Genomic DNA, 21,847 nt, shown 5'->3' on the forward strand with positions numbered 1-21,847 from the left:
GTTTTAGGGGTATGATATTTATGCCTCTAACTTTCTCACTTATCATTATTCACAATTCATTCAGGACTATCAGTAATCATGGTAGCATCCACATTTAATGTAGATGTGTAAGAAACATTATTTTCTAAAAAGGTGACTCTGAAATGACACATTATTTTATGCTCAATAAAAATGAATGGTAAACAATCTGAAACACAACCAAAACAAACAACAAATGCATCAAACACATTTGTAGAGTCACAAGCTTCATGTAAACGTTGCATTCTAGGGTTATGGGTCCAAATGCAAAAATGTTGACTACTTTAATACACAGGTGAATTTGTCCCAATACTTTTGGTCCCCTAAAATGGGGTAGGGAACTATGTACAAAAATAGTTGTAATTTCTAAACCGTTAACACAATATGGATGAACATACCCTCAAAGTTGACAGTCTGCACTTTAACCTAGTAGTCATTGTGTCATTTCAAATCCAAAGTGCTGGACTACAGAGACAAAACAAGTACTTCTAGAGCTCAATGTAGGTGTGTGTGTCCAGGTACAGGAGAGAGTGGTGCTAACAGTGGGTGTTCTGTGTGTGTGACCAGGTACAGGAGAGAGTGGTGCTAACAGTGGGTGTTCTGTGTGTGTGACCAGGTACAGGAGAGAGTGGTGCTAACAGTGGGTGTTCTGTGTGTGTGACCAGGTACAGGAGAGAGTGGTGCTAACAGTGGGTGTTCTGTGTGTGTGACCAGGTACAGGAGAGAGTGATGCTAACAGTGGGTGTTCTGTGTGTGTGACCAGGTACAGGAGAGAGTGGTGCTAACAGTGGGTGTTCTGTGTGTGTGACCAGGTACAGGAGAGAGTGGTGCTAACAGTAGTTGTTCAGGTACAGGAGAGAGTGGTGCTAACAGTGGGTGTTCAGGTACAGGAGAGAGTGGTGCTAACAGTGGTTGTTCTGTGTGTGTGACCAGGTACAGGAGAGAGTGGTGCTAACAGTGGATGTTCTGTGTGTGTGACCAGGTACAGGAGAGAGTGGTGCTAACCGTGTGTGTTCTGTGTGTGTGACCAGGTTCAAGAGAGAGTGGTGCTAACAGTGGGTGTTCAGGTACAGGAGAGAGTGGTGCTAACAGTGGTTGTTTTATATGTGTGTCCAGGTTCAGGAGAGAGTGGTGCTAACAGTGGTTGTTGAGGTACAGGAGAGACTGGTGCTAACAGTGGTTGTTCAGGTACAGGAGAGAGTGGTGCTAACAGTGGTTGTTTTATATGTGTGTCCAGGTTCAGGAGAGAGTGGTGCTAACAGTGGGTGTTCAGGTACAGGAGAGAGTGGTGCTAACAGTAGTTGTTCTATGTGTGTGACCAGGTACAGGAGAGAGTGGTGCTAACAGTGGTTGTTCAGGTACAGCAGAGAGTGGTGCTAACAGTGGTTGTTCTGTCTGTTTGACCAGGTACAGGAGAGAGTGGTGCTAACAGTGTGTATCTATGTGTGTGACCAGGTACAGGAGATAGTGGTGCGAACAGTGGTTGTTCTATGTGAGTGTCTGGTACAGGAGAGAGTGGTGCTAACAGTGGTTGTTCTATGTGTGTGTCCAGGTACAGGAGAGAGTGGTGCTAACAGTGGGTGTTCAGGTACAGGAGAGAGTGGTGCTAACAGTGGGTGTTCTATGTGTGACCAGGTATAGGAGAGAGTGGTGCTAACAGTGGTTGTTGAGGTACAGGAGAGACTGGTGCTAACAGTGGTTGTTCAGGTACAGGAGAGAGTGGTGCTAACAGTGGTTGTTCTGTCTGTGTGACCAGGTACAGGAGAGAGTGGTGCTAACAGTGGTTGTTCTATGTGTGTGTCCAGGTACAGGAGAGAGTGGTGCTAACAGTGGGTGTTCAGGTACAGGAGAGAGTGGTGCTAACAGTGGTTGTTCTGTGTGTGTGTGACCAGGTACAGGAGAGAGTGGTGCTAACAGTGGTTGTTCTGTGTGTGTGTGTGTGTGTGTGACCAGGTACAGGAGAGAGTGGTGCTAACAGTGGTTGTTCTGTGTGTGTGTGACCAGGTACATGAGAGAGTGGTGCTAACAGTGGTTGTTCTGTGTGTGTGTGTGTGTGACCAGGTACAGGAGAGAGTGGTGCTAACAGTGGTTGTTCTGTGTGTGTGTGTGACGAGGTACAGGAGAGAGTGGTGCTAACAGTGGGTGTTCAGGTACAGGAGAGAGTGGGGCTAACAGTGTGTGTTCTGTGTGTGTGTCCAGGTACAGGAGAGAGTGATGCTAACAGTGTGTGTTCTGTGTGTGTGACCAGGTACAGGAGAGAGTGGTGCTAACAGTGGTTGTGTGTGTGTGTGACCAGGTACAGGAGAGAGTGGTGCTAACAGTGTGTGTGTGTGACCAGGTACAGGAGAGAGTGGTGCTAACAGTGTGTGTTCTGTGTATGTGTGACCAGGTACAGGAGAGAGTGATGCTAACAGTGTATGTTCTATGTGTGTGACCAGGTACAGGAGAGAGTGGTGCTAACAGTGGTTGTTCTGTGTGTGTGTGACCAGGTACAGGAGAGAGTGGTGCTAACAGTGTGTGTGTGTGACCAGGTACAGGAGAGAGTGATGCTAACAGTGTGTGTTCTATGTGTGTGACCACGTACATGAGAGAGTGGTGCTAACAGTGTGTGTTCTGTGTGTGTGTGACTAGGTACAGGAGAGAGCGATGCTAACAGTGCGTGTTCTGTGTGTGTGTGACTAGGTACAGGAGAGAGCGATGCTAACAGTGTGTGTTCTATGTGTGTGACCAGGTACATGAGAGAGTGGTACTAACAGTGTGTGTTCTGTGTGTGTGTGTGTGACCAGGTACAGGAGAGAGTGGTGCTAACAGTGGGTGTTCTTTGTGTGTGACCAGGTACAGGAGAGAGTGGTGCTAACAGTGGTTGTTCAGGTACGGGAGAGAGTGGTGCTAAAAGTGTGTGTTCAGGTACAGGAGAGAGTGGTGCTAAAAGTGGTTATTCAGGTACAAGAGAGAATGGTGCTAACAGTGGTTGTTCTATGTGTGTGTTCAGGTAGAGGAGAGAGTGATGCTAACAGTGGTTGTTCTGTGTGTGTGTCCAGGTACAGGAGAGAGTGGTGCTAACAGTGTGTGACCAGGTACAGGAGAGAGTGGTGCTAACAGTGGTTGTTCTGTGTGTGTGACCAGGTACAGGAGAGAGTGGTGCTAACAGCGGGTGTTCTATGTGTGTGACCAGGTACAGGAGAGAGTGGCGCTAACAGTGTGTGACCAGGTACAGGAGAGAGTGGTGCTAACAGTGGTTGTTCTGTGTTTGTGTGTGACCAGGTACAGGAGAGAGTGGTGCTAACAGTGGTTGTTCTATGTGTGTGTGACCAGGTACAGGAGAGAGTGGTGCTAACAGTGGTTGTTCAGGTACAGGAGAGAGTGGTGCTAACAGTGGGTGTTCTATGTTTGTGACCAGGTACAGGAGAGAGTGGTGCTAACAGTGTGTGTGTGTGACCAGGTACAGGAGAGAGTGATGCTAACAGTGTGTGTTCTATGTGTGTGACCACGTACATGAGAGAGTGGTGTTAACAGTGTGTGTTCTGTGTGTGTGTGACTAGGTACAGGAGAGAGCGATGCTAACAGTGCGTGTTCTGTGTGTGTGTGACTAGGTACAGGAGAGAGCGATGCTAACAGTGTGTGTTCTATGTGTGTGACCAGGTACATGAGAGAGTGGTACTAACAGTGTGTGTTCTGTGTGTGTGTGTGTGACCAGGTACAGGAGAGAGTGGTGCTAACAGTGGGTGTTCTTTGTGTGTGACCAGGTACAGGAGAGAGTGGTGCTAACAGTGGTTGTTCAGGTACGGGAGAGAGTGGTGCTAAAAGTGTGTGTTCAGGTACAGGAGAGAGTGGTGCTAACAGTGGTTATTCAGGTACAGGAGAGAATGGTGCTAACAGTGGTTGTTCTATGTGTGTGTTCAGGTAGAGGAGAGAGTGGTGCTAACAGTGGTTGTTCTGTGTGTGTGTCCAGGTACAGGAGAGAGTGGTGCTAACAGTGTGTGACCAGGTACAGGAGAGAGTGGTGCTAACAGTGGTTGTTCTGTGTGTGTGACCAGGTACAGGAGAGAGTGGTGCTAACAGCGGGTGTTCTATGTGTGTGACCAGGTACAGGAGAGAGTGGCGCTAACAGTGTGTGACCAGGTACAGGAGAGAGTGGTGCTAACAGTGGTTGTTCTGTGTTTGTGTGTGACCAGGTACAGGAGAGAGTGGTGCTAACAGTGGTTGTTCTATGTGTGTGTGACCAGGTACAGGAGAGAGTGGTGCTAACAGTGGTTGTTCAGGTACAGGAGAGAGTGGTGCTAACAGTGGGTGTTCTATGTTTGTGACCAGGTACAGGAGAGAGTGGTGCTAACAGTGGGTGTTCTATGTGTGTGACCAGGTACAGGAGAGAGTGGTGCTAACAGTGGGTGTTCTATGTGTTTGACCAGGTACAGGAGAGAGTGGTGCTAACAGTGGGTGTTCTATGTGTGTGACCAGGTACAGGAGAGAGTGGTGCTAACAGTGGGTGTTCTGTGTGTGTGACCAGGTACAGGAGAGAGTGGGAAGAGTACATTCATCAAGCAGATGAGGATCATCCACGGGGCGGGCTACACAGAGGAGGACAAGAGGGGTTTCATCAGGCTGGTGTACCAGAACATCTTCACCTCCATGCAGTCTATGATCAAAGCCACAGAGAACCTCAAGATCCCCTTCAAATACGAACAGAACCGGGTAGGATGTACTAACACAACCACAAAAAAACAATACCTTTTACACACACAACCAGAATTAGCTTGGTCAGAACGCATCCACAGTCTCTCACTCTTCCCTCCTCTCTCTCTCTCTCTTTCTGTCTCTCTGTCTGTTTCTCCCCTCCCTCCCCAGTCTAATGCCATGTTAGTGAAGGAGGTGGACATAGAGAAGATCTGTGGTTTCGACCAGCCCTACATCAGCGCCATCAAGACCCTGTGGGCCGACCCTGGGATACAGGAGGCCTACGACAGACGCAGGGAATACCAGCTATCAGACTCCACTAAATAGTATGTCCTGGTGTGTCTCTGTGTGTAAGAGGTTGTTCGGGTCAGGGAGGGGTGGGTGTGAGCCCACTTGGATGTGTGTGTTGGGGTTAAGGCATTTTGCGCGTGGGTTTTTGTGTGTGTGGTTCACTGCAGTGCCTCTCGACCGGTTGCCCCCACTCCGGAGAGCTGATGGATAGAAATAGAGTGAGAGACTGGCTATCACTCACACACACACACAGTGCTTTTGGAAAGTATTCAGACCCCTTCACTTTTTCCACGTATAGTTATGTTACAGCCTTATTTTAAAATACAAATGTATACCTGTATTTGGAGTTTCTCCCCATTCTTTTCTGCAGATCCTTTCAAACTCTGTCAGGTTGGATGGGGAGCGTTGCTGTACAGATATTTTCAGGTCTCTCCAGAGATGTTCGATCAGGTTCAAGTCCGGGCTCTGGCTGGGTCACTCAAGGACGTTGAGATTTGTCCCGAAGCCAATCCTATGTGTCTTCGGGAAACTCTTGACTCTGTTTAGGGTCGTTATCCTGTTGGAAGGTGAACCTTCGCACCAGTCTGAGGTCCTGAGCCCTCTGGAGCAGGTTTTCTTCAAGGATCTCTCTGTACTTTGCTCCGTTCATCTTTCCCTTGATCCTTACTAGTCTCCTAGTTCCTGCCGCATAAAAACATCCCCACAGCATGATGCTGCCTCCACCATGCTTCACTGTATGTATGGTATTGGCCAGGTGATGAGCAGTACCTGGTTTCCTCCAGATGTGAAGCTTGGCATATAGGCCGAAGAGTTCAATCTTGGTTTCATCAGACCAGAGAATCTTGTCTTTAGGTGCCTTTTGGCAAACTCCATGCGGGCTGTCATGTACAGTGCCTTGCGAAAGTATTCGGCCCCCTTGAACTTTGCGACCTTTTGCCACATTTCAGGCTTCAAACATAAAGATATAAAACTGTCTTTTTTTGTGAAGAATCAACAACAAGTGGGACACAATCATGAAGTGGAACGACATTTATTGGATATTTCAAACTTTTTTAACAAATCAAAAACTGAAAAATTGGGCGTGCAAAATTATTCAGCCCCCTTAAGTTAATACTTTGTAGCGCCACCTTTTGCTGTGATTACAGCTGTAAGTCGCTTGGGGTATGTCTCAATCAGTTTTGCACATCGAGAGACTGACATTTTTTCCCATTCCTCCTTGCAAAACAGCTCGAGCTCAGTGAGGTTGGATGGAGAGAATTTGTGAACAGCAGTTTTCAGTTCTTTCCACAGATTCTCGATTGGATTCAGGTCTGAAATTTGACTAGGCCATTCTAACACCTGGATATGTTTATTTTTGAACCATTCCATTGTAGATTTTGCTTTATGTTTTGGATCATTGTCTTGTTGGAAGACAAATCTCCGTCCCAGTCTCAGGTCTTTTGCAGACTCCATCAGGTTTTCTTCCAGAATGGTCCTGTATTTGGCTCCATCCATCTTCCCATCAATTTTAACCATCTTCCCTGTCCCTGCTGAAGAAAAGCAGGCCCAAACCATGATGCTGTCACCACCATGTTTGACAGTGGGGATGGTGTGTTCAGCTGTGTTGCTTTTACGCCAAACATAACGTTTTGCATTGTTGCCAAAAAGTTCAATTTTGGATTCATCTGACCAGAGCACCTTCTTCCACATGTTTGGTGTGTCTCCCAGGTGGCTTGTGGCAAACTTTAAACAACACTTTTTATGGATATCTTTAAGAAATGGCTTTCTTCTTGCCACTCTTCCATAAAGGCCAGATTTGTGCAATATACGACTGATTGTTGTCCTATGGACAGAGTCTCCCACCTCAGCTGTAGATCTCTGCAGTTCATCCAGAGTGATCATGGGCCTCTTGGCTGCATCTCTGATCAGTCTTCTCCTTGTATGAGCTGAAAGTTTAGAGGGACGGCCAGGTCTTGGTAGATTTGCAGTGGTCTGATACTCCTTCCATTTCAATATTATCGCTTGCACAGTGCTCCTTGGGATGTTTAAAGCTTGGGAAATCTTTTTGTATCCAAATCCGGTTTTAAACTTCTTCACAACAGTATCTCGGACCTGCCTGGTGTGTTCCTTGTTCTTCATGATGCTCTCTGCGCTTTTGACGGACCTCTGAGACTATCACAGTGCAGGTGCATTTATACGGAGACTTGATTACACACAGGTGGATTGTATTTATCATCATTAGTCATTTAGGTCAACATTGGATCATTCAGAGATCCTCACTGAACTTCTGGAGAGAGTTTGCTGCACTGAAAGTAAAGGGGCTGAATAATTTTGCACGCCCAATTTTTCAGTTTTTGATTTGTTAAAAAAGTTTGAAATATCCAATAAATGTCGTTCCACTTCATGATTGTGTCCCACTTGTTGTTGATCTTCACAAAAAAAGACAGTTTTATATCTTTATGTTTGAAGCCTGAAATGTGGCAAAAGGTCGCAAAGTTCAAGGGGGCCGAATACTTTCGCAAGGCACTGTACTTTTTTACTTAGGCGTGGCTTCCGTCTGGCCACTTACAGGCCTGATTGGTGGAGTGCTGCAGAGATGGTGTCCTTCTGGTGGTTCCAAACTTCTTCCATTTAAGAATGATGGAGGCCACTGTGTTCTTGGACCTTCAATGCTGCAGACATTTGTTGGTACCCTTCCCCAGATCTGTGCCTCGACACTTTCCTGAGCTCAATTTTGAGTCTCATAGCAAAGAGTCTGAATACTAATGTAAATAAGGTATTTCTGTGTTTTTAAAAGCCTGTTTTCGCTTTGTCATTATGGGGTGTTGTGTGTAGATTGATTGAGGATTTTTTTATGTAATCCATTTGAGAATAAGGCTGTAACGTAACAAAATGTGGAAAAAAATCAATGGGTCTGAATACTTTCTGAATGCACTGCACACACACACACACACACACACACACACACACACACACACTACAGTTCATACACTCCTCTCTCCACCCCTCACACTCAGCTAATTGAAAGCTAATATTGAACTTACACCATTGCTTTACCTTCTAAAGGTTCTGGAAATAATTCTCCAGTACTTATTCTTCAATAAAATGACTACCACACACACATTTACCATTTACACAATCTATTGCTGACATTTAAGTCAAGTCAAACCTTAGAATATAGTGAATCGTGTGTGTGAGCGTAATGTTGATCTTTGATTCATGGTTGATTGCCTGTTAATGTTATGAGAGGACACCATATCTGCTGACACCCAGCTAATTGGACGTGACCTTGATAAGCTGAAATGGGGGTGTTTGTGTTGGACTGGGATGGAAAACGAACGCCTGCACACCCCAGGGCATCTCCAGGACCAGGGCTGAAGAATCGCTTTCAACGCTGCCCCCTGTCAAAAACCCTGTTGCATTACAGCTAATCAGTCTCTTCTGCCCTTTGTGTGTGTGTGTGTGTGTGTGTGTGTGTGTGTGTGTGTGTGTGTGTGTGTGTGTGTGTGTGTGTGTGTGTGTGTGTTACATGCTGACCACAGTGCTCACGTTGCGAGCATTGCAAAATAAATGTACACATACAGTCGTGGCCAAAAGTTTTGAGAATGACACAAATATACATTTTCACAAAGTCTGCTGCCTCAGTTTGTATGATGGCAATTTGCATATACTCCAGAATGTTATGAAGAGTGATCAGATGAACTGCAATTAATTGCAAAGTCCCTCTTTGCCATGCAAATGAACTGAATCCCCCAAAAACATTTCCACTGCATTTCAGCCCTGCCACAAAAGGACCAGCTGACATGTCAGTGATTCTCTCGTTAGCACAGATGTGAATGTTGACGAGGACAAGGCTGGAGATCAGGTCATGCTGATTGAGTTTGAATAACAGACTGGAAGCTTCAAAAGGAGGATGGTGCTTGGAATCATTGTTCTTCCTCGGTCAACCATGGTTACCTGCAAGGAAACACGTGCCATCATCATTGCTTTGCACAAAAAGGGCTTCACAGGCAAGGATATTGCTGCCTGTAAGATTGCACCTAAATCAACCATTTATCGGATCATCAAGAACTTCAAGGAGAGTGGTTCAATTGTTGTGAAGAAGGTTTCAGGGCGCCCAAGAGTCCAGCAAGCACCAGGACAGTCTCCTAAAGTTGATTCAGCTGTGGGATCGGGGCACCACCAGTACAGAGCTTGCTCAGGAATGGCAGCAGGCAGGTGTGAGTGCATCTGCACGCACAGTGAGAAGACTTTTGGAGGATGGCCTGGTGTCAAGAAGGGCAGCAAAGAAGCCACTTCTCTCCAGGAAAAACATCAGGGACAGACTGATATTCTGCAAAAGGTACAGGGATTGGCCTGCTGAGGACTGGGGTAAAGTCATTTTCTCTGAATCCCCTTTCCGATTGTTTGGGGCATCTGGGGAAAAAAGCTTGTCCGGAGAAGACAAGGTGAGCGCTACCATCAGTCCTGTGTCATGCCAACAGTAAAGCATCCTGAGACCATTCATGTGTGGGATTGCTTCTCAGCCAAGGGAGTGGGCTCACTTACAATTTTGCCTAAGAACACAGCCATGAATGGTTCCAACACATCCTCAGAGAGCAACTTCTCCCAACCATCCAGGAACAGTTTGGTGACGAACAATGCCTTTTCCAGCATGATGGAGCACCTTGCCATAAGGCAAAAGTGATAACTAAGTGGCTCGGGGAACAAAATATCTGTATTTTGGGTCCATGGCCAGGATACTCCCCAGACCTTAATCCCATTGAGAACTTGTGGTCAATCCTCAAGAGGCGGGTGGACAAACACAAACCCACACATTCTGACAAAATCCGAGCATTAATTATGCAAGAATGGGCCATCAGTCAGGATGTGGCCCAGAAGTTAATTGACAGCAATGCCAGGGCGGATTGCAGAGGTCTTGAAAAAGAAGGGTCAACACTGCAAATATTGACTCTTTGCATCAACTTTATGTAATGGTCAATAAAAGCCTTTGTGACTTATGAAATGCTTGTACTTATACTTCAGTATTCCATAGTAACATCTGACAAAAATTTCTAAAGACACTGAAGCAGCAAACTTTGTGGAAATTAATATTTGTGTCATTCTCAAAACTTTTGGCAACGACTGTACATGTTATTCAATGATTGCTTAGCCAGGCGCTAAAATAGAACTTGGTTCTATTTGTGACGCTTGACGCGCTGCAAGACCCGCCTCTCCCAGCTCCTCATTGGTTTTTAGGAGCATATACCCACGTGGGCGATTGAAGGATGAACTGAGGTCCACAGTCCAGTTGGTGGTGGTAATGCACCTTTAAAGTTGGTTGCCAACCGCCATATAAAGTCAAAGGAGAAGAAGAAACTTGAAAGAGGAGAGATTACCAGAATCAAACTCCGTTTACCCTTTTATCTGTGGATTCATTGTTGGAGTAGAGGACCTTGTGCATTTCAGGTCAAATAACAACCCAATGTTTATATAATGCTTATCGACCTGTGCCCAAATTAATATAGTTGGTTCAGAGTTCGTTTTGATATTTCAACCTGCTTGTCCTGATCGCGTCTGGTGTGGGTGGACAAAATCAACAAGCACGTGATTGGCGCACAAACGAGCAGTCTGGTCAGCATGTTGGTGTATATGTGCAGCCATCCAGTTACTTTAGTGATAGACTGTGTGTCTGTGTGTATCTTCAGTTACCTTAGTGATATAGACCGCGTCACCGCGGAGGGATATGTTCCTACTCAGCAGGATGTGCTTCGTGTCCGGGTCCCCACCACGGGAATCATAGAGTACCCGTTTGACCTGGAGAACTGCATCTTCAGGTACCGTCACGGTACTGCAGCGAGGGACTGCTCCTTCTCTGCCTCTGCTGCTGCCACCGACATCCTCACTATGTCACTGTCCTGCAACACACTGACACACACACACCCAGGTCCCCACATAGCACCTCTCTGAGACTGGGCCCACTCAGGACAACCCAACTGTTATGCAATCGTTGCAGAACCCCAAACTAGAAATTATGCGAAATAGCATCAAAATGGCTTGTTGTGTTGATGCAAAAATGGCTACAACTCAACTAAAGCCTTTTATTGTGAAGGTAAAGACCTAAAACGGCCATTCTCAGAGTTGCTTTGGGGGGTGAGTGGGTCTGTGTATGGGGCTCGGGGTGGTGGTAGAAGCCTAATATGGACCAACACTACTGTTCTAGACTTGGTACGGTCGCCCAAGCCTTCCACACGGGACTGATCCACCTTCTCTGGATTGGTAGGGGGGTGTGGCGGTAATGCTTACTGTCTACCGTGCTTTATATGACTGTGGTCTGTCTCTTTCTGTCTCTCTCGCTCTTTCTCCCTCGGTGTGTAGCTATCTAACTGATCTGGACCGTATCTCAGACAACAACTATCTGCCCACACAGCAAGATGTTCTGAGGGTGCGAATCCCCACCACCGGCATCATAGAGTACCCCTTCGACTTGTCAAGCATCATTTTCAGGTAGACAATGCTAGCGTGCTAACTTTAGCCTAGCAGACACGTCATAGTCAGGTGGAGTTGCTAACATTAGCCCAGCAAATACATAATTTTCAGGTAGACAATGCTAACGTGCTAACATGAGCCTAGCAAAAGCATCAGTCAGGTGGCACAACTAACGTCAGCATCCTTTTCAAGTAGAAGAGGCTAAGGTGCTAACATTAGCCTAGCAAATGCATCATTCAGGAAGGGGATGCTAGCATCAGCATCAGTGCCCTTGTGCAGTCATGTTAACCAGTGAATCATCCCTTGGCCCTGCTCCATTACTTCTTAAAATGCATCCTCCTTTTCTCAAAGCAAACACCGCTTTGGCATGAGAGCATAGGTTAAAGTTAGAGTCCCACATTAAGCTTTCACCAATCCAGTCATGTCATTAATTAGTGGTTACTTTACATTAAGGAAGGATACATTTATCAGTATTTGGACAGGGCATACCGATGTGTGCGTGTACATCTCGCATGTCATACGCTCTGGTTGTTCCATAACTATCATTGAACTCTTCAATCAGCAGTGGACAGAGCTGTGTTTTATTGTAGGCTTGATCTCCACCATTGATCTCTCTCTCTCACACACACACAAACACACACACACACCCAACCTCCTCCACTCATACACTCACACATCCTCGTGAGTCCAAAAGTCCTACATTCTGGCGCCCGTCTTTTTAAAATGGGTCACCCTCTTTCTCCTCTCCTCCCCTCTGTTCATCCTGGCAGAGGAAAGGAGGTCGTCCTCTCTCTCTCTCCCAGTGAAGGATGTTATTTCGGGCCTGGGGTCCTGCAGGGCTCTGATTGGCTCTTGCTCTCTGTGGACTGCAGTACCCCATGCTACAGCAGGAGGGCGTTTCATCACAAATGAAATCACATACATTCACTTCTGGAAAAACGGAGAAAAAAAAAATACATCTGTTTAATTCAAAGACAGGACTATGCAAATCTAGGCCTCGAAGTCCATAGTACTGCTGGTTGCCTTTTCCCTGGATGTTAAATCATTGATTAAGATCACTGACTTAGAACAAGTCTCACCTGGTCTGAATCAGTTCCTGGCACATAATGTAACTTTATCAGACAGACTAACATTTTACATGACTTAACTTTACTTCTACTTGAAATGTTTAACACAGAAGAACACTTAACAAAACCTAAAAGACAACCTAGGAGGACAGTGGCAAAGAGAAACGGAAGGAAGAAACCTTGACATGCACAAACTCTCACACACACACACTCCAGTCAGAACTACTCGGAGGACACACTCCTGTCGTTCACCCAGCAAAGGAATCCCGCCATCAGAGGTGCCTTCTGTATCCCTCCATCTTCTTCCCTTTTTTATTCTCATCCCTTCCTCAGTCTTCATCTGCTCCTCTTTCTCTGTTCCTAGTCCTCTCTCTACCTCCTCTCCCGTTCTCCTCTTTCTCTGTTCCTAGTCCTCTCTCTACCTCCTCTCCCGTTCTCCTCTTTCTCTGTTCCTAGTCCTCTCTCTACCTCCTCTCCCGTTCTCCTCTTTCTCTGTTCCTAGTCCTCTCTCTACCTCCTCTCCCGTTCTCCTCTTTCTCTGTTCCTAGTCCTCTCTCTACCTCCTCTTTCTCTGTTCCTAGTCCTCTCTCTACCTCCTCTTTCTCTGTTCCTAGGCCTCTCTCTACCTCCTCTTTCTCTGTTCCTAGTCCTCTCTCTACCTCCTGTTTCTCTGTTCTTAGTCCTCTCTCTACCTCCTGTTTCTCTGTTCCTAGTCCTCTCTCTACCTCCTCTCCTGTTCTCCTCTTTCTCTGTTCCTAGTCTTCTCTCTACCTCCTCCCGTTCTCCTCTTTCTCTGTTCCTAGTCCTCTCTCTACCTCCTCTCTCGTTATTTTCTTTCTCTGTTCCTAGTCCTCTCTCTACCTCTTCTAATGTTCTCCTCTTTCTCTTCCTAGTCCTCTCTCTACCTCCTCTCTCTCGCTCTCTTCTTTCTCTGTTCCTAGTCCTCTCTCTACCTCCTCTCTCGCGCTCTTCTTTCTCTGTTCCTAGTCCTCTCTCTACCTCTTCTAACGTTCTCCTCTTTCTCTGTTCCTAGTCCTCTCTCTACCTCCTCTCTCGCTCTCTTCTCTGTTCCTAGTCCTCTCTCTACCTCTTCTCTCGTTCTCTTTTTTTTGTCTCACCTCCACCAGGGTTGCACAATTGCGCTTGGCTAATGCTTCAGGAACACAGACACACACACACTAGGGAATGGTGGGAGAGCTGGTTTGCTTTTTTTGCCCTCCCTTCTTGCCACTGGGTGGACTAGGTAGAATTTTCCTCCATCAAATGATCCAGGATCTGATATACCTTCATCCCTCTTATGGTTAATGTTTGGAATTGGGGTAAGGTTATCTGATCCTAGATCTGAGGTTAGGGGCAACTTGTGAATGGTGATGGGCACCGCTCACTCTTTACTGATGATCCATTCACTGGGTAACACTTTATGCATAGATAAGGTTATAAACTGCCTATAACATAGGCCTACATAAACTAAATTATGTAATGATAATAAGCAGTTTAAAGTCAGATCTTCAAGAAGTAAAGTGTTACCTACATTTGTTTTCACACTGTATGTTACTTACAGTACCAGTCAAAAGTTTGGACACAATCATGTAGTAACCAAATCAAAATATATTATATATTTGAGATTCTTCTAAGTAGCCACCCTTTTGCCTTGATGTCAGCTTTGCAAACTCTTGGCATTCTCTCAACCAGCTTCATGAGGAATGCTTTTCCAAACGTCTTGGACTTCCCACATATGCTGAGCACTTGTTGGCTGCTTTTCCTTCACTCTGCGGTCCAACTCATCTCCCGAGTGATTGTGGAGGCCAGGTCATCTGATGCAGCACTCCATCACTCTCCTTTGTCAAATAGACTTAGACAGCCTAGAGGTGTGTTTTGGGTCATTTCCTGTTGAAAAACAAATGATAGTCCCACTAAACCCAAACAAGATGGGATGGTGTATTGATGCAGAATGGTGTGGTAGCCATGCTGGTTAAATGTGCCTTGAATTGTAAATAAATCACCAACAGTGTCACCAGCAAAGCAACCCCACACCATCTTGCTTTCCTGTTCTTGAAATGTTCTACATTGACTGACCTTCATGTCTTAGAGTAATTATGGACTGTTGTTTCTCTTTGCTTATTTGAGCCGTTCTTGCCATAATATGGACTTGGTCTTTTACGAAATAGGGCTATCTTCTGTATACCAACCCTACCATGTCACAACACAACTGATTGGCTCAAACGCATTAAGAAGGAAAGAAATTCCACAGATTAACTTTTAACAAGGCACACCTGTGACTACCTCATGAAGCTGGTTGAGAGAATGCCAAGAGTGTGCAAAGCTGTCATCAAGGCAAAGGGAGGCTACATTGAAGAATCTCAAACATAAAATATATTTTGATTTGTTTAACACTTTTTTGGTTACCACATGATTCCATACGTGTTATTTCAGAGTGTTGATGTCTTCACTATTATTCTACAATGTATAAAATAGTCAAAATAAAGAAAAACCCTGGTATGAGTAGGTGTGTCCAAACCTTTGACTGGTACTGTATGTCAGTTTATGATCTGCGTGTGTTTTCCACCGTAGGCTTTCCTAACTGGGACCTCTCAGGGCCATAGATGAGACAGTGAACAAACTGTCCTCCATGTTGCCACCAAACGTTCTCGTTTAGAGTCTCAGTTGAATGGGATTGACTTGGAACGTTAGGTGCCAAAATGGCGGTCATTAGGATTCTACATCTCAAGTTCACTTTGAACCATCTCAAATTTTCCACCACCCTCTGTATATATGTGTGTGGTTTTGGGCTAGGTCTTCATGTAGCTGTTGAATCCATCCATACACTAACTGTAAGTGGAGTTAAATCACAGACATAGAAAATCAATGAGGACTGATTGATACCAACCCTTCTGCATGGGTGGATTCAGGAAGTCATTTTAGAGTTTTTAGACAGTCTTATTAGTTGTTCTACAAACACAGCAACACTTTAACATCTCTTCTCTCTCGTCCTCCGTGTCCTGGCACCTCTCCTCGCTCCGTCCATGCTCCAGGATGGTGGATGTAGGGGGTCAAAGGTCAGAGAGGAGGAAGTGGATCCACTGTTTTGAGAACGTCACTTCCATCATGTTCCTGGTAGCCCTCAGCGAGTACGACCAAGTCCTGGTGGAGTCTGACAACGAGGTGTGTACACACACACACACACACACACACACACTAGGGAAAGGTGGGAGAGATGTTTCGCCTTTTTGTCTTCCCGGTTTCCCATAGTGGAACATTGGTGAACTAGGTAGAATTTGACTCTTTCCAGTGATCCAGGGTCAGATATGCCTTTATCCCCTAATGGTTTGTTTTTGGAGTTGGGATTAGGTCATCTGATCCTAAATCTATGGTTATCATGTCAAAGATACCACACACTCGCCCGCACACATCACGGCACACACACATCAAACACCTTTACTAACTGTCCTCTGTCCCTCTGTCAGAACCGTATGGAGGAGAGTAAGGCGTTGTTCAGGACCATCATCACATACCCCTGGTTCCAGAACTCCTCAGTCATCCTGTTCCTCAACAAGAAGGATCTGCTGGAGGAGAAGATCTCATACTCCCACCTGGTCGACTACTTCCCTGAGTTTGATGGTGTGTGTGTGTCTACAGTTACCTTAGTGATATACCGTGTGTCTGATGGTTTCTGACTACCGTGATGCGGGATTGACTGTGTGTGTGCCCCAGGTCCCCAGCGAGATGCCCAGGCGGGCCGGGAGTTTATCCTGAAGATGTTTGTGGACCTGAACCCGGATAGCGACAAGATCATCTACTCCCACTTCACCTGCGCCACGGACACCGAGAACATCCGCTTCGTCTTTGCTGCCGTCAAAGACACCATCCTGCAGCTCAACCTCAAAGAATACAACCTGGTCTGAGAGACTCTTGCACGCAAACACACACTCTTCCCAGTTGCACAGCTTAGCCTACACACACACACTTATGAAGCTTACACACACCTACAAATCTAGTTGATCTTTCCCCCTCCTGCTTTTCACTCCAGCGATTTAAGACCCCCCTCTTCCTATATTTCTCCTCCCATTCGCTCTCTCATTCCTTCCCTATTTTCTATCCTTTTGCCATAAGCCTGTCCTCTCCCTCGTTCTCAGCAGCTTGTCAGTCTCCTCTTCTCCACACACATGCCATGACTACGGGAGGGGACAATTGTGTGTGTGTGTGTGTGTGTGTGTGTGTGTGTGTGTGTGTGTGTGTGTGTGTGTGTGTGTGTGTGTGTGTGTGTGTGTGTGTGTGTGTGTGTGTGTGTGTGTGTGTGTGTGTGTGTGTGTGTGTGAGAAGGTGAGGAAGAGGACCAGTGCGGTCAGTGAACTGTGGGTCTTTAACCCTTGAACCCTCAGTCAACTGACCTGAGATCACATCCTCTGATTGGTGGAAGGAGTGACCCAACCGCACTCTATAAGGGAGGGGCTATAGACTGGGAGGGGGGTGGAGACGATGAGGTAACCGAAGGAAGCCACCAGGACTCGAGCAGGAAGTGATGTCACACAGAAGTGAGGGGGCAGACCAAGGATTCTGTTTCCACCTCGCATCGATGAATGTATACTCTAAGTGAGCAAAAAAATATAATTAAATATGTTATAAAGAAATGACGTATGTAGACAAATTACACTAAGACTGAAAGCACCAGAGGGAGAGGAAAAAGCAAATAGATTAAATCTGTGTATCGCTGAGCTTTTTTACAAATAGTTTTTAATAATAGTAACTTGTTGCTATGTCAACTACTATCCGACGACTAAGAAGTCGTTTGAAAAGTTATAGAAGCGGTTAACAAAACAAGATCTTGTATTTAAAAAATTTGCAAAATAGCCAAAATATCACAAAAACAAGATGGTAATCAGAAACGGACTAATTTTATCCTTTACAGACGGTTGTGGTTGTTCATGTTTAGGTTTGATCACATCGCTTCCCTCCTTCACTGGTTTACTGACTGATACACCGGAACCTTCCGTTTTACATTTGCAGTACCACGTTCTGTTTGATACACGCCACATTAAGATTACCGAACATCCGATACTTGCTACTATGTTCTGATTGGACAGTCGCTGAGGGGGAGGGAGTCATGTATGGATATGATGTCATCACTGTACGGTACATCAGTCTGTGAAAGAATGACATCACGTGTTAAGTCGCCCAGCGACCCAATTAGATGTGCTCTGGAGATTCTGGGCAATCCATCCCCACAAATGACACGGTGGCATCCATTATCCAAGACACACAGGAAGCTTTATGTTGTTTACCTTCTTTTTTTTTACTGTATAGACACTTTTGTTTGTTGATGAGAGGTGGTTGTTGATTGGTGGGAGCAGGAGACGTAAGATCCTGTCTCCCAGATGGACAGGCAAGCATACTCTGAAGTCAAAAAGTTATTGTTTGTGTATATTTCTGTTTGTAAATACATGTACACAGAAACGCTCCTGTACAAAAACACTCTGTGGTACAGTACACCATCTTTGGCGGAAAAAAAAATATAGAAGAAAATCCCATTTTTTTCCTTTTCAATAGTGTACTGTTTTTGTTTTCCTATGAATTTACTAGTATTTATACTGTGATTCTGGATTTTTTTTATTATTGATAATCAGTTGATTATAAGAGGACTACACACACAGAGGGCTGCAGTGAGAGGAAAGGAACGGTCTCAGAACGGAGGTTCTAAACCATCAGGAGCCTTCTATTCTAGAACCTTCAGAACATTCTAGATACTCGGCTCTCCTCTGCAGCTTCTCCCTACTAACACTAGAGCAGATTAGTTATTCACAATATGTTGACAAAATACATGATATTAAAAGAGTAACTAAATAAAGTTTTTTTTTTTAAAAATTTTAATTTATCTAATAATTTATGGAACCAGGTTTGAAGGTGTTGATAATTTGACTGCTTTTGTTTCTATCATGTTGAAATGCGGTCGGGGCTAGACTTGAGTCTAATCTGCTGTAACAAAACAAACGTCTACTATAGTATGTACTAAATCTCTGCTTTCTTTTTTCTCTTAAGACAATTCCATATGTACTTTGCCATTCTATCTATATCCATGTAAAATTCTATGGTTTTCTTCTCACATTAAGTCACTTTGTTTCGTTTCATTGATGAAAACTTGTATTTCTCCTCTTGGGTTTCTAATAGGCCCAGCTCTGTAACTGCATACATAGGAAATGTACCATATGAACGTAGGTGAATTTTTATAACCAGTGATTGGAGACCAGTACGGTCTATGCTTGCTCTGTCGTTGTAATTTAAACACAGTTTGCGTTGTCGTTGGTTTGAGTTGTTTTAGTTCAAGTTCCGAGGCTTGCTTTGATAGAACCAGTGACGTTGCAGATCTACTTTTGAAACTCTTTCTACAGGCAACTTTTTCTTCATTATTCTCATTAAGGGCTATCGCCATGCATCAGACAGTCAGGCAGATGGGGGAGATAACTAGTAAAGGACAGGGCTCAATTCGGTTTTCAATTCATGAGGTGACTGGAAATTCAATGAGTGAATTCAAAAATCTTAGAAAGCGATGGGCAGTAGAGGACAAGGGTACACGGTTGCGTTCTGTCCTCAAGGGCTGCAGTCTTGCTGTTTTTTTTCTGTTGCCTTCTAACCAAAAACGGATTTCTACCTGTGAAATCAGGTGTTTGCAATCTCCAGACGATTGGTAACATTCATTGATCAAGTAAATGCCGGGAGAAATGAAAGCCAGCAGGAATGCAGACTTCGAAGCCCTGGGTTGTGCACCCCTGGTTTTAGGTTCACAGTCAACTAAGCCATTCACTCGAGTGTTTGTGGGGATCATTTTGTTCAACAAAGACCGTGTGTGAATGCAGCTGTGGTAGGATACATGACCAACACTACCATTCATTTTTTTACTTTCTCTTTCTCTGGATCAACAGTGGATCAGACAAGCTTCCAGCTCCAAATGAGGGAATCTGTCAAGCCCCAAGTTCCCTACTTCACTGTTTGATGCGTGATCGTGGATCAGCTTACCCTCCCTCAATGCTAACCTTAAAGGCCCAGTGCAGTCAAATGTGAATTTCCTGTGTTTTGTATATATTTCCACACTAAGGTTGGAATAATACTGTGAAAATGGTGATAATGCTATTTTAGTGTAAGAGCTGTTTGAAAAGACCACCTGAAATGTCTGCCTGTTTTGGTGGGTTTGAGTTTTGGTTTGTCTGTTTGATATCACCATGCGGTAAATTAGTTAATAAACCACTTTTTTTTAACGTTTCAAACCTCTACCAATAACAGCTAGTGTTCAGTTTTCCCCTCGCCATTCAGACCACCACTTCCAGACAGTCCTAGCAAAATTCATGCTTGAGAAATTACTCTTGCTAAGAAGCAGTTTTTTTTTGTGACCATTTTGAGTAAAAACAATCACATTAGGGTACTTAATTGTTACCCAGAAATTACTTGATTTTGAGGTCAAAATTTCTGCATTGGGCCTTTTATCCATTTAAGGGGGGGGGGGGGGGGATGCAAAACTGACCTTAGATCAGTGTTAAGGGGAACTTTCCTTCTACTGTCCTACTGCTAGTTTTACCATCCGGGGGTGTGCTTTGTGCCTGTTGAGGAGATTTTGCACATTGTCATTACACTCCTGCAGTAGAGGCGGGGTGTTAAACCAGGTGTTAAAATTATATTCCAAGTTAAAGCATAGCTGCGCAACACACAGCTCTAGCACACCTGTGCAGACTTTTGTTCCATACCAGCCCTAACACCCCAGTCAACTGATTGAGAACTAATCATGGTCTTGAATTTAGACCACAACTAGTTGAACCAAGTGTGTTAGTGTTGTACTGGATCTAAAGCCTGCACACTGCAGCCAGTATTCGAGGATATTATCCAAGTATGACATTCAGTATTTCATTCGGTGTTGACCTGCCCACAAACAATCTGTTAAATACAACTCGCATACCAAACAGACAAGCACTTGGGCTCCTGTACTGCCTCCACAATGAAGGGTGAAAACAGCCCTAACTACAATCATCTGACTTGGTGATTAATCAGTCATATTTATAGGAAACACTACTAATCTCTTGTTTACCACTTCCTGTGGGTTAATTGGTTGGCTCTCCTGAAGTGTCTGCACATTAGAGCCCAGAGTTGTTCCTAGGCTGTATCTAGGACCCAGAGTTTTACCTGGTCAGATTAACATGGACATGGTGCATATTGAGAACTTAGCTTGACTTCTTTCCTTTCAATCTTTTTTGTAAGATAACAAAATATTACCGGAACACTATTGTATTTAGGACCACTTGATTTATTTTTTAATCTAAGGAAACCTGAGGGTTAAATGTTTTAGTTGGTGTATAAAATATACAATGCTGTTTTTGTTTTTCTTTATTTTGTATGTAAACCAAATGTAAATGATGTATTATACTGTGTGCCAACCCAACTCTCTCTAGAGCCAGGCTCTCTCTCTCTTAAGTGCCAACGCTGACATCATCATCAGGGGACAGCCATCTTGGATGGTCCCATTTTTAAGAACACCAGAGACCTAAACACCTGGCATGTTTGACTACGCCACCCCTAACAAAAACTATAAGTACACATTTTTTTTAAATTGTGTAATTATACAATTGCATGTATTTAGTGTTGGGAGGAGGTGAGGGCTCAGAAAAAATGTATTGGCTGATGCAGAGACCTTGATGAAAGGGTGGAATCGGTTATTGATTGATCGGTTGGTTATTATGGATTATTGATTTGCATTACTCTCGCCATATTTCTTTTCTTTTTTTTATGTGTGTTTTCATGCATTTGTTTCAACCACTGTTGCCTGATCCTCATTCAAACATGAACATGATTTATTACGATCATCGTCGCCTTCTAAGAGAGAACATAATGACAAGGTATCTGTTTTAAATTGAAATAAATTTGTTCGTATACTTGCTGATTGTGTGTGTGTGTGTGTGTGTGGTTAATGACTAGTCTGGCATATGCCATGTCTAGAAATGACCCTTCTCTTCTAGCTACTATGCACTTGTGTAGTTCTCATAGGATTCGATAAGTAGGCCTTCAAGTGCCTATGGTTAGGAACAACAGGGGTTGTTTCTGGACCTGGCCATTGTTCCATCAAAGAGGGTCTATACAACATGGCTTTTGGGTCTATATAGAGGTTTTCCATCCTCTTGGTGTTATTGAAATGCTGTCATTTCTCAGAATTGTCAGTTGTCATTCTGACTTCTAGTGAAATAGATGGGAGTGTCACAGAATAGAAATAATCCGTGATGGACATATTTCGTCTACATTATGAGGATCATGATTACGAAGTTATGGGATTGGGGTTATTATACATTAAATGAGAAGGCTATTGTTATGAGTGTTAG

General features: G+C 44.5%; 1 protein-coding gene across 3 annotated transcripts in view; it reads left to right on the forward strand.

The window, feature by feature from the left end:
* Positions 1 to 21,847, forward strand: part of LOC139412952 (guanine nucleotide-binding protein subunit alpha-11-like) — a 178,596-nt gene that overhangs the window by 21,232 nt on the left and 135,517 nt on the right. Inside the window, exons 2-7 of one of the 3 annotated variants that reach the window (XR_011634750.1) lie at positions 4,526 to 4,710; positions 4,864 to 5,018; positions 11,320 to 11,448; positions 15,530 to 15,659; positions 15,962 to 16,115; positions 16,209 to 16,491. Coding sequence is in view for 2 of the 3 variants with exons in the window: in XM_071159863.1 (XP_071015964.1) it covers positions 4,526 to 4,710; positions 4,864 to 5,018; positions 11,320 to 11,448; positions 15,530 to 15,659; positions 15,962 to 16,115; positions 16,209 to 16,399 (944 nt within the window). In the remaining variant the exon portion in view is untranslated. Of the gene's footprint in view, positions 1 to 4,525; positions 4,711 to 4,863; positions 5,019 to 10,649; positions 10,779 to 11,319; positions 11,449 to 15,529; positions 15,660 to 15,961; positions 16,116 to 16,208; positions 21,413 to 21,847 lie in introns of those variants that run through there. The other 2 variants (XM_071159863.1, XM_071159862.1) reach the window with 2 other exon arrangements.

This window comes from Oncorhynchus clarkii, chromosome 7 (assembly GCF_045791955.1).
Source record: "Oncorhynchus clarkii lewisi isolate Uvic-CL-2024 chromosome 7, UVic_Ocla_1.0, whole genome shotgun sequence".
Taxonomy (NCBI): domain Eukaryota; kingdom Metazoa; phylum Chordata; class Actinopteri; order Salmoniformes; family Salmonidae; genus Oncorhynchus; species Oncorhynchus clarkii.